Source organism: Lissotriton helveticus, chromosome 3_1 (genome assembly GCF_964261635.1).
Source record: "Lissotriton helveticus chromosome 3_1, aLisHel1.1, whole genome shotgun sequence".
Classification (NCBI taxonomy): Eukaryota; Metazoa; Chordata; class Amphibia; order Caudata; family Salamandridae; genus Lissotriton; species Lissotriton helveticus.
Genome location: NC_136061.1, coordinates 1386420476 through 1386437459, shown reverse-complemented (window position 1 = coordinate 1386437459; position 16984 = coordinate 1386420476). Strand labels below are relative to the sequence as shown.

At 42.1% G+C, this 16984-nt stretch overlaps 1 protein-coding gene across 1 annotated transcript in view; it reads left to right on the top strand.

Moving 5' to 3' along the window:
- SEMA5B (semaphorin 5B) overlaps positions 1-16984 on the top strand; it is an 827217-nt gene that overhangs the window by 517334 nt on the left and 292899 nt on the right. The window contains exon 6 of the mRNA XM_078682030.1: positions 11750-11812. Coding sequence (XP_078538156.1) covers positions 11750-11812 — 63 coding nt within the window. The remainder of the gene's footprint in view (positions 1-11749; positions 11813-16984) is intronic.

The window sequence follows — 16984 nt, the reverse complement described above, 5'->3', positions numbered from 1 at the left end:
GCCACTTGCGGCCGCTAAAGTCACGTACAATGTCCCGGTTTCCATTGGATAAAATGAATCTGACGTCCTGACGTCAGTGAACGCTAATGCAGCACGCGTATCCTAAGTAATATTGTAACACTGTGTTCAGCGCTTGCAGCTGTGCCAGTCCCCAAGCCTGCCATGAACATCGAGCTGCCATTGTAGCTTGTATGGCACATTTGGATATAGCAGCGCTCTGACTGACAGGTGAGGAGGCTATAATGCGTGACTTTGCATTTCAGTGCGGTGATGCGGATCACCCCACTGAAATGCGTTAGTCACGCCTGATGCGTGATACTTGGCAGGACTACATCTTCCTCACTTTTCTCATTTTTCTGTTATTTGTTTCTCAAAGAACTATTGCACTTGACTGCAGGAAGCCTGACCACACCACTTACACTGCTCAGGTTGATTTAAGCTATTACCATTCTAGGTCCCTCACCGTCACAGTACTTCCTAACATCGCATCTCATTCTAAAATGAGCTCCATGCATTCAAGTGTTGCTATTATTTACGTGGTATTTACCGAATACATTACTTTTTTTATCACGTTAGCAATTTTCTTGTATACCATTACGATGAATGAGCACCTCCTCAAATATATCTTTATTTATGCCAATTGAAATTTTAATATAAATTCTGTATTTCTAATTGTGGTCTTTTCTATAATTAAGCCACGTATTCACTGCTTCATCCTAATGTATGCACATCTGATTGCTATGTCCTGTTGCAATCTATTAAACAGTGCTTTCAGCTCCTTAGTTTGCCACTCTCTCTTTATACCTCCATTCAGCAGATGTTCTCGGGCTCTGTTGCATTAACATCTCTACATTAACAGTGCTAATAAATATTCAGAGACTAACGCAGTTTATGTTTCTAATAAGAAAATATAGATTTTATGTGTAGATGTTTATTAAAGCATGTAAATGATGAGTGAAGAGGACACAGGCAGAATAATGTCTCCATAATCATAGTGGAAGTGATGTCACAAGTTCTGTGCCCTCTACTGATGGCATCATACATGCCATTCTATTTTAAGCTATCCTTATTGAAATCTTTGGGCTGGAGCATGTTAATAATCCATGTAAATACATGAGACACAAACAACCATATGTTTAAAGTAGCAATCCCTAAAGGCATGCCTATATTTATAAGATCTCCAGTCCGATTAGTTAAATCACAGTGACTGCAAAGTAGTTCACGGTGGTGCAAACAACAACTTACATGTAGCATGTACTTCCTAGAGGTACTCCCCATCAGGCGGAGAGCTCTACGTCAAAGCGCATGGAGCCAGCACTCAAAGTTAAAAAGCTAAACCAGGCATGTAGTGAAACACTTGGATGAAAATATTTGTATAACTTTAGCAGTAGTAAGAAATAGAAAAGAAAATCATTACCTTCTCCCCCTTCCCCTTCTTTTCTCCCCCTCCCCCATGCCTTATTGAGACCCTTTTTTCAATTTTCACAAGTCCAAGGGAGGAGAAAGTATCATTGGAAGTTGTCAGTAAACACAGGACCACAAACTTATTTATTTATTTACTTGAGTTTTTTATAGCGCTGGTTAGACCCGGAGGTATCGGAGCGCTTTACATAAGGGAAACAGCGAGTTAAAAGTTGCAAAAACATTCAGAAGAGACCAAAGGTCTTGAGTCCAGTGACAGGCGAGTGGAGATGGCAAGAGTGGCAGGATAGCCAAGGGTGTGTAGCTTGGCTGCCACCTTATAGTCAGGCAAGTCGAGTCTATTGATCTCCATGACTCTGTAGCTGGGATTGTCTCTAGTTCATTGGTTTGATTACTCAGCTTAGCCAATTTTCCGTCGGGACCCCCTTGTCTAATGGGACATCTTCCCTTTTTGGTAGGTCTACCTTGGAGGGCGCCACTTATCCGATATTAACAGTCTGTTCCCTCTCCCAGTATCGCCAGGAGCCATCCATCTTCTTGTCTGCTGTCATTTACTATGGAAAAGAGTATGTGCTCAGTAAACATGGTTTAGTCGTGGCTGTTTTCAGCAACAACTTCAAAGTGTAATTTCTCCCTCATGAAACCACTAAAATGAAAAGTGGCAGATTAGGAGAGTGAGATTCTGGACTGTTTACCCCTCAGAGTCAGTTTAGCAAACTTTTAACACAGTGGGGGTACCAAGGGCATAATGGGCCTAATGCAAATAAGAAATACTGGCCGCATCCCTTTGTTTGGCAGTGAAAAAAAACAGCCACTACTTGGGATCAAGTGGGTAACTTACACTACACCTGCTGCACTATTGATAGCTACACCCTTGCTTGTACATCATGTATGTACATATGCACTGGTATTGATATAGCCCGAACCTTACTATAAAGTAACAGCACTGTACAGTAGTTAAGGGTTGGGACGCAATCTTCAAGTTTGTGTACATCAAGTGGGAGTTTCATAAATATATTTTACACACATTATATTTTACATTTATATGCACAGAGATTAAGTGATTTGCCCAGAATCAGACCACACTGAGTCAATTGTTGAGACCAGGATTCAAACCTAGGTTCCCAGGTTCCCAAGGTAGCATCTCTGACTTGCGGCCTCATCTTCTCTCTAATGTTACAAGTATATTCTCCCACAAACACTACCTTCTTGACCAAAATAATTATTTTAAAAGAGGTTGGGCCAAGATAGTACTCCGGAAAACATCCCCAGGTTCCATGAAAATACATTTCACGTAAGGTGACTCCTACATCAGAATCCAGTGGGTGGGCTACAGAGACAAGTGAGCAAAGGAAGTGGTGGGACACCCCGTGCCTTCAGAGAAGAAAATCTGAGGCGATGGGTCATTCAATGCTTGCTATATCCAGGGATGGATCTCAATGAGGTGGCGAGACAGCGAAGTGTCGCTGAGTCTCGGGGAAGAGATGATGGGCCACTCAGTGGATTCAAGTCCGAGGGAATAGAGTCAATGAGGTGGATGTGTGCTCCCTAACAGACAAGCATTCAAGAGAAAAAAGAAAATGATGTAAATAGGCTGCTTAAAATTGTGAATCCTAATGAAGGTTGACAATTCGTGACCTACTAATAAATTAAACACATATACGCAGAACTCTGTAACACAACTATTAATGTAACATTCCAATTAATATTGCCCAAATGTTTAGAGGTGTTAATGCCGCTGATTGTTTTTCTTTTCATTTGAACAAAAGTTGTACCTAAATTTTGCTCAAATCTCTGCATACGTTAAGACCGTCATCACTATGTTACCACTATAACCTTCACAACTGTCCACTGCCTTATATCTGTAGACTCATTACAGGTTGTGTCCACAGTAGGGCGCTGAAAAGATCCTACTATAAGCAGCGAAAGCAATTTGAGATTTCTGGTAGATACCTTATAGTTTAATTTGAGAAAACACGTGAACATTGCTCAGTGTGGAGTCCTCTTAACTTTTTAAATAACAGGGAAAACTCAAAATATATTCTTTAAAGATTCTTAAGATCTTTTCAATGGCTCAGTTTTTGGAGTCATTGACTTCTGCCTGGAAGCAAGTGACTCCTCAGATGGAAGCAAGGTGATGGGTTTATGAGTCATTGGTATGTAATAATGCCCATTTACGCCTTTAAAAATTGACAGCATCCCAAGGTAGGAATCTGCTTTTCATTATCCGTGTTAGAATAAAATGAAACCGTAAAAATTAAATAGAGCAGTCACAAGTCTAAAAAAAAAAGAATTTGCAATGCAATGGGTCTTGCATTTGCTAGACTTTGAGCTATTATCACTGTAAATGTCAATAGCTTAAATTCTCGCAAATGTGAGACCTATTGAATTGCAAATATTTGTTTCCAAGCGCCCGATGCTGCGCTTGCAGTTAAGAGGCCACGCCCCTTTCTTTAGATGAGCTGTGTCTAAAGAAAGGGGCGTGGTCTCTAATAAGTGCAAGTGCAGCATGGGGGGTTTGGAAACAACTCACAAAAAAAATTTGTAAAGCAATAGGTGTCGCATTTGTGAGAGTATAAGCTATTGTGATTTACAATGCCAATAGCTCAAACTCTCCTAAATACAAGACCTAAGGCATTGCAAACAAGCGGGCGCTATTGTCACAGCTGCTTGGAAAGTGAAAGCACGCATGGCACGCTGAATATAAGGAAAGCACTTCGTGCCTGCAGTAGGGCAATGTCCAGTAAAGAAAGTAGTGCTTACAGAGTAAATAACACAGACGGTCTAACGACCGAAGTAAAAGGGCCAGTCCTCATGGAAGTTTACAAATGAAGACAAGGCGGTATTAGGGAGGGGATAACAATCCAATTACCGAATTAGAAGCCAGCATTTACAAAGGACAAACACAATGAAAAATATGGGCGCAACCTCAAGTGCATACTCTAATACAGCATGCCTCGCAGAGCAGCACATGTGCTGCCCAGACTAGACCTAATGATCTATATGTGACTACCTGTTTGGAGTGGAGTAGCTGAATTTGGCCATTATCCATAAGTCTTCTTCAGGTCACGCATAACAGTGGCAAAAAACCTTACGGAGTAATGGAATACTGGCAAAAAGACATTGGTGGGGACAATGATTGTGGAAATAGATTATATTCTGGGGGAATGATGGCTCTTGTGACTCGTGCTGAGAACAGTAATTACAGACACAAATCCTGCAGGGAAGTCGATTGATTACAGGCACGATGACTTTGCTACCGGGCCATTATTACTGGCGCAATACCTTTGTTAGAAATATTACTACTTTCGCATCTTTATGCCTGAGCCATGGGTAATGGCTAAAGATTGTGTGAGTGGTTTGGTTATAAGTACATTTACTTTGTTAATAATGTATTTACTGGCAGGAGCACCATATTCGGACATGATCACAAGCAGAAGAAATTGTCAGGCTGGAATACTAGCAGAAGAGTTGCGCCACAATTAAATGGAATGTTAATATGGGAGAGAGAAGGATGTCTTTGGGGTTCGGTAACTATCATATAGATTATCTGGCACGTTACAACTGGAGTAACACATGTGCTAAAGCATAATTACATGTGTAATAAGAACTCTCAGAAGGTCAATATGACCTCATTTAAATGCATATATATTTGGCCCTTGTTTCTGGATGTCTTTTTCTCCTGACACAGTATAATAGTGTTATTTCTCCTGATGATTTGTGAATAGGGCTCTCCGTTTTATGGTATTTTTATTTTTTTAACATTTCCATCTTTATTTATCCATTTTTATTTTTTGGCCAACTTATTGGTATTTATCCATATTTAATTTGTGTTTTGAGAACAAATGAAGGTGTAAAATGGTATAGTTCCACATTTATTTAACTGATAAACATGCACTCATACTTTTCTGACTGTCGCGTTTTAGCAAATGAAACAGCCAAATATAGCAACACATTACACCCACAGGTAAATATCAGCATTATAATACAAATATATGTTACATATACCTGTATTTAGGGAAATCTCACCCTATTTTATAAACTTTCCATGGTATCTATCTGCTCAGCTGTTTTCCTGGAAATGGAAATCATGAGGGAGCATGGAGAGTTACCCACATGCAACACAATTTTCAGCGTTTTTCTGCTTTTAAAAATAAATACAGGCAGGAAACATAGTTTTAGGTCTGTATTTATCTGTAAAAATCAGTAAAAACAGAAAATTGGAAGCCTTGTTTATGACGGCCATTTCTCCTGTGTCACATACCTGTGTCTTCTCTGCATCTATTGTTTTGTTTAATAAATTAAGTGTTCTGCTCCCTGGTGATGGTGAAGTATCGACACTATTATGTCTAACTCAATGAGCGCATAAACAAATGTGTGTCGGTGGAGGAATACATTAAATTAATTTATGAGCTTATTCTTCGAAAATCATATGTTTTTCACCTGCAGAAATGGTGATTTGATGTGTAAAACTACCTCTACTTTTGCTATCACTTAGTTTCTATATTCTGCCTTAGTTTTACCATAGCTTATAGTGGGTGGATCCCAGCATTGCACCCTCTGGACTTCAGTACCCTGACACCCATGGACTAAGGATCCTACTATCTAGTGCCATCTTGCATCCTCTAGCAATCCACCCAAGAGACACCAGAGACTGGGGATAACCTCACCCACTTCCACTGCTGACACATTCCCCCTGGTCATGGATCATTCCACTCTATGTATCAGTCTGTGTCCAACCTAATGAAAGCCAGAGTAATTCTCCTCCTATCCCACTCTTCCAGAAAACAACCAGTAGTCCTTTGGCAGTATTAGTGTCCAACAAAAAATAATAATAAATGCACTCAAGTCTTAGTCTTTCCAGTGGCCACTCCGCTGCTGTACGGACCTTCGCAGGGCCTCAATTACGAGAACATTCCTTGTGGGGAAACATACTCCTTGCAGGGCTTTGTTTCTAGAAGAAGGACCTCCTTAGCAATGTTTCCAGAAGCTGTAGTGTTCGGCATGCTTTTTTAGAGCCCATGGAAGGTGAGTGGCTGGCTGAAAACCCTTTTGATAAGACGTTTATCGAAGGAGAGCGCACATTTATTTATTTATTTATTTATTTAATGCGATCACCCTGTGACATACTTTCAGCCACTCTATAACTAAGTGGGATATTTTTAAGCGAAGTATTGTAAATTAGGCATAGCATTGCAAGCTATGCCTCTGCCTAACAGGGTAACAGAGGCCCTTGTAGTAAGATGTGTCTTCGTTACTTGACCTCCCCCGCCAGGCAGCACGCTCCTAGAAGCTGGAATATTAAAATAGTAGAAGGCTCTCGCCCATTGTCAAGCAAATAGAGAAGGTCTCTCGCCAATCCAGGACATTTTAGGAATCTGGAATTTCCTCCTTCATATTAAGAATGTTTCATCTATGTAAATGGTTAAATCCTTTCTTAAGAGCGTGCACCTTAGAAATATCTGCACCTGACTGCTTTCTCTCACTCTCCAAGTATTTCTTCACTTTTTACCATTCTTTTCAGAGATGTATTGTCAGCAGCCTACTAGGTTACAACGCTCTCCTTTATCTACTTTACTTTCACCCCTACTAGGCTTTTCCTACTTGTATTTAGTGTGCCAGTATGCCTCTATCATGCTGATGTCAATATGTTCTTATTGCTGCTAGGGAATACCGGTCATGGCGAATTTCTTGTTTTTTGATCTTATCGTTCAGTTTTCCTTGAACCTTCCTGCACACATCTATTTGGGAGCAAACTGTGTGTATTTCTTTCCTCGCACAGTCTGAATCCTGAGTACCCTGGTTTATCACATTGTCAAATGCAGCCGTAATTACTCTTTAAGCCGTGTTGTAACTATATCCCTAGTGCGTTGCTACAATTGGTGCTGCAGGCACAGTGCCACCAGGGCCCCGAGAGGCCCATTGAACCCTGATAATTGCTACATTTTACTACAACAACAGCAGTCAAAAGGGCCATTTGCCTGCTTGCATCAAGGCCCATGGCATTTTTGCTATGCTACAGCTATATCCTGCCGGCTTTTCTACCTTGCACTCTTCTGATCTGTTTCGAGTTCTGATTGCACCGTGCTCTGTCCATGGTTCGATGGAATCCATACTATGCGACAATGTATTAATACAACTATAACAAAGACGATAACGCCAATACTACTCTTGTACCAAGAAGCAGCACCTAACTGCTCTTCTCTCCCATTCATTGCTTCTGCTTGTGACTAGATTACGTCTGCCTTGCCATCCTTCAGCAGGGAAAGACTGTCCAAAGCAGTAGAGGAAGCATCCTCACGACAATGCCTGGCTCTTCTTGGACCTAAGGTGCCAGGCCATCATTGCTCATGGTAGAGGAAGTTCTTTTCAAACTAGATGACTCTCTCCTGATGTTTCTGCTAAAAGTCCCTGATAGAAAATAAGTGTCTATGTCAGAGAGTGATGCCCCGGTTACTTACCGGTAATCTTCATTACTCCGAGTATAGTCTTCCTCGACACATGAGTTCCCTCCCTCCCTGTCTGGCTATCGGCTTCATTTGGTTGTTCAGGCTGTTGGTTGGGCCGGCCCGCCTCTTATAGAGGTCACGGGTGATCTGGTCGGCCATATTGGGAGGGGATGGGAGGCTTTTTTTTACTTCAGAGGGTTCTGGTGTGGAGCTGAAGCTCACTATGTAAGTCATGTGGCGAGGAAGACTAACGAGGAGGTAATGGGATTATTTAATTTATAAATCGTACATTATGGAGGTGGGAGATATTAAATACTTTTCAGGGTTGTCACACATTAAGCTACCACCGTCGATGGAAACTCATCTCTCACACTACCTGGACCTGATGGGACAGGTCTGAAGTAACATTGGTTGGCCAAATGACAAATAACAAGACTATTGGCTGTTTTGACAGCCATTCATTTTAAAACACGCTTTATGTAAACATTGGCATGAAGCATACAAAAAAAAAAGAACTGCACTATTGGCATTTCAGGCCTTTTTAATTCTATTGGTCTTACGTTGGTATTGATTAAACCAGATAAACAATAATATAAGCTGTTATCTCGTCCTGTCAGTGTCAGCCAGGTTACAAAGGGGAACTTTCACAAATGAGTAAAAAACACAGCAATTGCTTGAACAATTGGTTCTGTGTTTTTCCCTTGTCACAAGTTGAGCAGGGTCGGATTAATCTTTCCACGTTTAAACTATGTTGATTCTAAGGGATGAGGTGGAACATGTAAGAGAATAGTTACTTTGTTTTAAAATTTGTAAGGGTTTTACCACCCGGCTATCAAAACTGAGCATTCTTGTTTTACAGTAGCTAGAGTTCTAAATACAAGGTGTTTGTTTCCCATATGGGCTAAGCTATATAAACTGCCTTTGTGGAGCTAAATTGCACCGTGATGCTTTTAGGGGTTACGTTAGGGCTTCTAGGGCTACTAGTTATATAGGTGCTGTTTTGGGGTTGTGTTCGGGTTTAGGGCTAGCAGCAGTATAGGTCATGTTTTGGCCGTTGGGGATTAGTGCTTAGGGATGAGGTCATAGTGTATGTATGATGATACATCGCAAACACTTACATCGTGTGCCATATAACATCGCAATTCTTACATCGCATGTCCCCTTAGATCACGAGCAATCACAATGCATACCATAACATCGCATTTGTATAGCAATGCATGCGCAAAACCTTTACATCGCATACTGACACCCTGCATGCTTTTATATAGCTATTTTTACCCTTATGCGCAATCCCCTTCACCCGACCCTAAACCCTAATCCTTTAAACAGCAAACAGTTATGTAAAATATTGCTAACACTTCCCTAAACCCTAAGCCCTAAACAGTGAAGCAAGCGTACACTACGACCTCATCTAACACTTCCCTAAACCCTAAGCCCTAAACAGTGAAGCAAGTCACTGTTTAGGGCTTAGGGTTTAGGGAAGTGTTAGATGAGGTCGTAGTGTACGCTTGCTTCACTGTTTAGGGCTTAGGGTTTAGGGAAGTGTTAGCAATATTTTACATAACTGTTTGCTGTTTAAAGGATTAGGGTTTAGGGTCGGGTGAAGGGGATTGCGCATAAGGGTAAAAATAGCTATATAAAAGCATGCAGGGTGTCAGTATGCGATGTAAAGGTTTTGCGCATGCATTGCTATACAAATGCGATGTTATGGTATGCATTGTGATTGCTCGTGATCTAAGGGGACATGCGATGTAAGAATTGCGATGTTATATGGCACACGATGTAAGTGTTTGCGATGTATCATCATACATCCACCATAAACCTCTTCTGCCATTGCTTTGAGCGTGAATCAATCACGTCTTGAATAAGCTCAGAGGCGTGCATTTCTCACCCCATCCTGTTGGCTGTTTAGTGGATCATTCCGCCTCTCAGGAAGTTGTTCTATGGCAAGGCATAAGGGACTATTTTACGTCTAAAAATTATACATAATCATCGAAATTTTTCCTCACATTCAATTCTTTATCTGATACATACATTGTAGACAAAAAGCAATATCTTTTTGCTTTTTTTTATCACAAGACATCGGTCTAACGAGGTGAAAAGATTGCCGAAGGGCAGCGCCTTTAGTGGTTTCCATTAAAGCAACAATCCTTCGGTATTTCTATAATCCAAAATCAGCCGCCAAGTCATTGATAAGAAACCGCGCACCTGGCAGCTCTCCTGGTTCAACCACTAGGTCATTGCTAATCTGCAAATTCAGCATTTGCATGCCATGCTTTGGCAAAAACAATGTCAGGATTATGACGAAAAAAAATTGAAATGCAAAGCAGACACTGGCTTTGTCAATGAATGTTTGTTTTACTATAACAAAGCCCTATCAACACTTGATTATGTTTAACATGGCGAGGATATAGATTTCACATATATTCTGAAGAGCAGGTAAACCTCATTTGTACTAGTGTATTATGTGAAAGACCAATGGTAACATAGATTATAATGGAATCTCATTATTCAACTCAGTTTTGGCAATTCAAGATACATTTAATGCTGTCAATGATGCGTACTCCAGAGCAATTAAAAAAATCAATATTCGGTTATTGGTTTCGTCCCCGGTTCATAGCTTCATCTGAAGCTCTGTTTATGAAATGTATCTTTTGAAAAAACGTCATTTTATATCTGCTGGATTTTCATATAAAAACATAGTGAAATAATGGAAATATAGGGTCCTTATGAACCTGGTTTTGTGACCCTAACACAGACTTCTCTTTTACGTCTTTCAACAATGATAGAAGGGCGTTCCCCTGTTTGAGATATGGCAGGTAAAAAATGGAGCACTGATGTGTTGTATATATGTATGTCATCTACACCACATTTACAGTGTGTTTAATTTCTCAATTTTTCTAATAACCATATCTGAACTGGTGGAAGAATTTAATTTACTCAAACCTTGATCGAGCAAATTTTGAAAGTTGTCATCTTCGAACATCCAGTCACTGTTGCCCAGAACGTTTTCATGTGGAATTTGAAATACAAGACAATCTAAGGTTTCTGGAAGTTTAGTATGCTTCAAAAGACAGGTATCTACAAATAATTTGTCTCTTTAAATGGGGGTTAGTGATAAAATCCAACATCCATGATGTTGCCTGGCGAGGTCAACTAGAGCATGTCTCACACAGGATACTAGTAATAATCCTTGTCTGGGTCCGACAATGTGGAGTGATGGGTCTAACATGCAGTTTTCCATTTTCTGTAAGCTGTTACGCAGCATGCCTGCTAGAGTCGCTTACAAAATGTATGGCACTTTATGACCGATTAGAAAATATTTCACCTTTTTTGAATTTGTGAAAAGAGTACTGTGTAAAATCCTAAACAAAACAGGAGATTAAGAATCCTCTTTTTGTTGTTGTAACCTGCTCTCTCCCAAATCACTTTCTGTTTACTAAATAAACCATCTCTTCATAAAATGCGATAAACACTAGGTTCTTCAAAGTTGCAATAGAAAACAGACTTCTTTACTTGCAAATTGAACTAGTTGGGTAAGAATGTATGCGATTGAGACTGTGTTTACTGAATTCACCACTTGAATTATAATTGGGTGTTCTATTTGTATTCAAATTAAAAAGCGTGACTCTGTGTTGCCCCTGCTCACAACTTCTTTTTTCACACAGTAGTCTGATAAATGCTTGTTACTACGCTGATGGCCTTGGAAGGATTTGAGGATCATGTCTTGCTCATTGCCACAATGTCTAAAATAAAATGTGATGCCTAGCTTGTATTTAGTTTGCTACTCCTGAAGTCCCTCTCAGATAGGGAGGACAGCCAAAAAGTGAAAATTCACTGCAGCATCACATGACCATGTGCATTTTTCTGTTCCCTAGGCAACAGAATGGAGCTCAGACGAAGACACCAGGAGGTCCTGTCAAAGTAAAGGGAAGTCTGAGGTAAGTTCTGCCCCACACAAAGACACTACAGTTCCAAGTCATTATATCACATGCTTTGAAAAACACACACAACGAAATCCTGATACCCGTTACAGTATTGAAAGCCTCAATATTTTAGAACAACAGCCTGACATATGTTAAGCGCATAAAAGGCAGTAGTTGGGGCACCCGCAGTTCATTTATTGGGCCTGCCCGGTGTGAACTTTGGCGTAATGCGCTGCTGGAAGTACGATAATTTGTGACCAGTCAGAGGCCAGCATGGTGGCGTTCCCAGACCACAGTGTTATTAAGGCGGGTCTCTTGGATTGATTGCTTCATTCCCAGCCCCAACACAGCAAGTTCCTGGATGCTGGCCATACCAGACTTGTGTTCCTTTCAATGACTGAGGAGGACATGTGTCGGTATAATACGCTGTGACAACAATGTAACTACGGTGATGGTGATGAAATTCACCCAGCAGCTCCCCAGATACAATGCATTTTGGACACAAGAAGATTTTCGTCAGCTGGAAAGTGAGAGAATGCATCTTTGTCTAGCAGACCTTTTCCAAACTGTTCCACAACAATTTCTCTCAGCGCCATCCATGGGGCAACAGCCCCCCCCGAAGTAGTAATGGCGCTGATCAAAACGGTTGTTAATAACGAAGCTCAAGCCCGACCTCCCAACACACCCAATGCATTTCTATCTATTTTCACTGCTTTTAGATAGGAATTGTTTATTTTTAACAGTTTTCACTGTTTTTTGTGTCAAGTTATTCCATGTCAACGTAGAGACCATTTTGTTACCAGTAAATTTCTCCTACATGTCCGTATTCTCCTATTTGTTCTTATGGTCCAAATTATTCTGCAAGGCTTCAGATTTAGACAATGCCACTTTCTTTTTTTTTTTATTATAGTACAGTACATCGTTTCATACAGTGCTTAATTTGTAAATTATGAAGTGCAGGTGCTCAAATTTTTGGGAGAGGCCACACCCACTTCCCTCAACTCCACCCACTTCCACCAGTGGCTCCACCCACTTACTCTAGTTGCTCCAACCACATCCTCAACTGTCACTGCTGACTAGTTGGGACTCACCAGGCACAGCATGTGCAGCAGCAGTGCAAGCCCTCATCACATAGCGAGACCAGGCCCAGCATGTGCAGCAGCAGTGCAAGCTTCCATCACATAGAAAGACCAGGCACAGCATGTGCAGCAGCAGTGCAAGCTTCCATCACATAGAGAGACCAGGCACAGCATGTGCAGCAGCAGTGCAAGCCCTCATCGCATAGAGAGACCAGGCCCAGCATACCCTGCCGCAGCAGTGCAAGCTTCCATCACATAGAGAGACCAGGCACAGCATGCCCAGCAGCAGAAGTGCGGATATTCCTCACATGCACAGAGCAGCTGAAGCCCCAAACAATGACAGTCAAACGACCATTGTACTTTAGTTAAAAGACAAGCAGCAGAAAAGTAAACTTCCCTCACACCCACCAGTTACAGAACAAACGCACAGCCTGTGAGATACCCGGATAATAACACAGTGACATTGAATCAGTGTGGCGAGCTGGGCGTGGAGCGGGACAATGCTTGTGTGGTGCTTGTATCAGCCTGGCACTCCTGAACTGTGTGTTACCATAGCTAGGTTTTACGTCAGCTACAAGTGTAATCAGAAGGTCTGGCTTAGCTGATAACCTCCAAACGTTAACAAAAGGATTTGATTATTTCAGTCTCCCTACATGCCAGCCTCCTTGATTTCATTCATGGGCTCTGCAGCAACCCCTCTGCAACATGTCACCTGCCAGGAAGAGATGCAGCATCTTAAGATAGTGCAGTGAAGCATAAGATGTCTTTGAGTGGGGAAATGAAATACAATTTGGTAAACAAATTTTTTAGGGCCTGTTTTCGCTGACTTAGCGGGGGTAAAGCTAGAACCAAGTAGGGTGTGCATGCGAAGAATGAACGTCCCCATGACTGCTCTTTGGAGTACACTTTTCTTCAGAACGCTTTCTATCCTGCCTGGCCCTTACCATCCTCACCCAGGATCAATGCCTTCCAGGAGCCAGCCTCGTGAAATGAGGGTATGTCAGAGCCATTAAAATGCAATGCAGACAGAAGAAGGATTTAATGAATAAAAGTTTGAATAAAAAAATAGTTGAGTTAGTGATTGAATGAACACGTTGATGTTATATAGTTAACATCAATGACTCAGTCGCCTCTTGGTGTTGGGTTATCAAGAGATGCCAGAGCTCCATTCTTTGAGTGATTGGAAACTGTGCATGCCACTATGCCACAGCGTAGGATGTCCGGATGTATCCTTTGTATTTAGGTTCTCTTTGTTGTCAAGCGGTGGTTCACCCAATAAGAGGTCGCACGCGGGAGACCTAGGCAGTCTGTCCAGAATGTACGAGTAGCTCAGTCAAATCTCTCTGTGACAGCGGTCTCTCAGTGGGTCTCCCACTAGAGGGCACTGTACCCTAGCAAGAGCGAGCATTCGTCTTACTTGCACCCTGTGGAGGCTCACATTGGGTCTGAGTAGCGGTGGGAAAACCAAAGAATCCATGGGTAGAGGGCCAAGCCAGAGCTGAGCCGACCTAGCTGGGATCCGAGAGCCAAAGCATGAGCCGAGCCAGAAAAAAAATAATTGTGTCAATCCTGAAATAATATTTAGTAAATATCAGAAATTACATCCATAATGCTACATTGCTGTGTTTTATTAGTTACTGAATATAATATAGCGATACAAGGTGTATTCTGGGAGTGTAATTGCGTTACTTTTAATTCTAAAAAGAAAACTACTAGCCCCAGAATGCAAAGTGCAGTTTGGTTAAGTCCAAGACGAGCTGAAGGTATCACTTGCCTGCTGTGGCTCTTTGAGTTGTAGTCTTTGTTTTCAGGCCTGGCTCGGACCTTTACCAGCTTCCAAATCACTAATGAGCGTGAGTGACTGAGTATATATTCTCAGACCTTCAGGATTTGAGTGCAGCAAACATAAGTTTCAAGTTCATTCTAAATGCTCCATCCTTTTGTTTGCTCTTAGCTGTGACATCCAAATGGCCACGCACCCCCACTCTCCGCACACTGCTGCTTGTGTCTGGAAGTCCTCCAGGTCCCCATAAAGCTAACGGGCTTCATTCAGTGCGCACTAGGCCGGGTTGCTTTAAACACGAGTTTAGTAGGGCTTCTTGGCGCACATATGTGAAAAGGAAGGCTTTGATGTAACTCGTCTCGCACCCACAAGTCATCGGGTTGGCCTGTGTAAGGAGCACAGGGTAGGCGGTGTCAGTGCAAGCTTCGTCGAGTTACTCCTCAAACTCTGCTCACATCTTATTGTAGAAAAACTCAATATAGAGACTGGAAGAGGACAATGGAGTTTGCACCTATTTTCTATGACTACCATCAGTTTCGATGCTGGTTTCTAACTACCAGGGCGTGTATCCTTGGAGATCAGAATCGCCCCCTGACAGCCTACTGCAGAGAACAGAACAAGTGTGTACACGACGTACCTACGTGCCCACTGCAGTGCACCCACTACTGGCAAGTTGGCAACAAAACATGATCGTGATGATCAAACCAGGGGATCAAAAACTACCTCTCATCCTCACGATAAGAGTGACGTGACCATCAAAATAAAAAAGTAAACCAGTAGGCCTCACCTGCGCTTTTATTTATTTTTTAATTCATGAATCCGCCGCCGGCCTACCCCAGGCCATCATGACCAGACGGCGGTAGACCAATCAGGATAATGATTTAAAAAAACCTGACCACTGACCAGTAATCACCGTCACGGCGCCTGCGGCCTGCCAGGCCCTGCCTCGCTCGCCCTCACCTGCTGAGCAGTCCAGAGATAATAATGTACTGCAGCCTCAACCTTCGTCCAAGCAGCTCCCGACTCCCTCTACTTCAAAAGGCAGCGCGCGTTGGTTGAGTAGTAATTACAGTCACCACCACTGGATAATCGATGGCTGGTGAGGAGAGGTGCGGGTATGCTGGGGCGGGCAGCGAAAATGCGCGTGCATTCATTTGCATAATCTGCGCAGGCGTCGCTGCCTCTGCCTTGCACAGCCCCAACCCCCGCAGAAGAAGACCAGCCCAGGGCAGCAAAGCCCTGCCCAACAACAAGTACTACAGTGTGCAGTGTCCCGCCCACTGGGCCTGATCCGCGGCCGGAATTTTTGAAGAGAGTGAGAAGGAGGCAATTGAGAATCGAATCGGAGGAGTCAGTGTCAGTCACGTCACCGACAGTGTTTACAATTTACTGCATGCATCGAGTCAACAACCAGTAGGACGTGTCTGTAACTTAAACTATGAGACAGGCAGCAGCACAGCACTTACGGCACCACAGCAGTAGCACAGCACACGCTCTCTGTGTGTGACAGTGCCACGCATGACTCGTAAATCAATGACTGACGGCAGGACAGGTACACTTAAAGCAGCGTGACTGTAGACCCGGCCCTCATAATTAGGTGCCGGTGCTAAGCACCGGCAAGCTCCGGCTCAAATTAAGCCCTGGTTTCATAAAAACCAACAGTACAAATGAATCAAAGCCACTTAAATACCATTAGCACATGATAGAACATGCAGTATTACAATAAATACAACCAACCCATAAATACAACCAACCCATAAATACAACCAACCCATAAATACAACCAACCCATACATAAATTCATAGCCGCAGACTTTTCTTGTAACCATCCTCCACCTACTGCCATATCACACCTAAAACCCATATTAGATCATACCACATTAATTTTATTTTTAAAATGGGGGGGTCCTACAAATCAAACATTTTAAAACAAACTGCTTCTTGCGGAATTTGGTCCCCCCTCAAACGGGAAAAATGTTACTCGTTAATTCTCTGACAAATATCTTGGGTCAATCCCATATTTTCCTCTCTTAACTATTTAGCAGAAATCCGCCCAATCTCCTCCACTTTCTCAGTTGATAGCAAATATTGTTTCCAAAACTCTAATTTCTTCATATCTGGGGTATTAATTAAGTTTATTACCAACTCCTTTCTATCTAATATGGTCTTAGAGTCGATATATCATACAACTCCTTACAGAAACCTATAGGACCACTGCAACCAGGTTTATCGCTTCTAATCTGTGATTCAATGTCGTCCTAGGTTTTCCACTTACTTACCAAGAATGTATCTAATTTCCCAAAATCATTGATTCTCCACCTATCT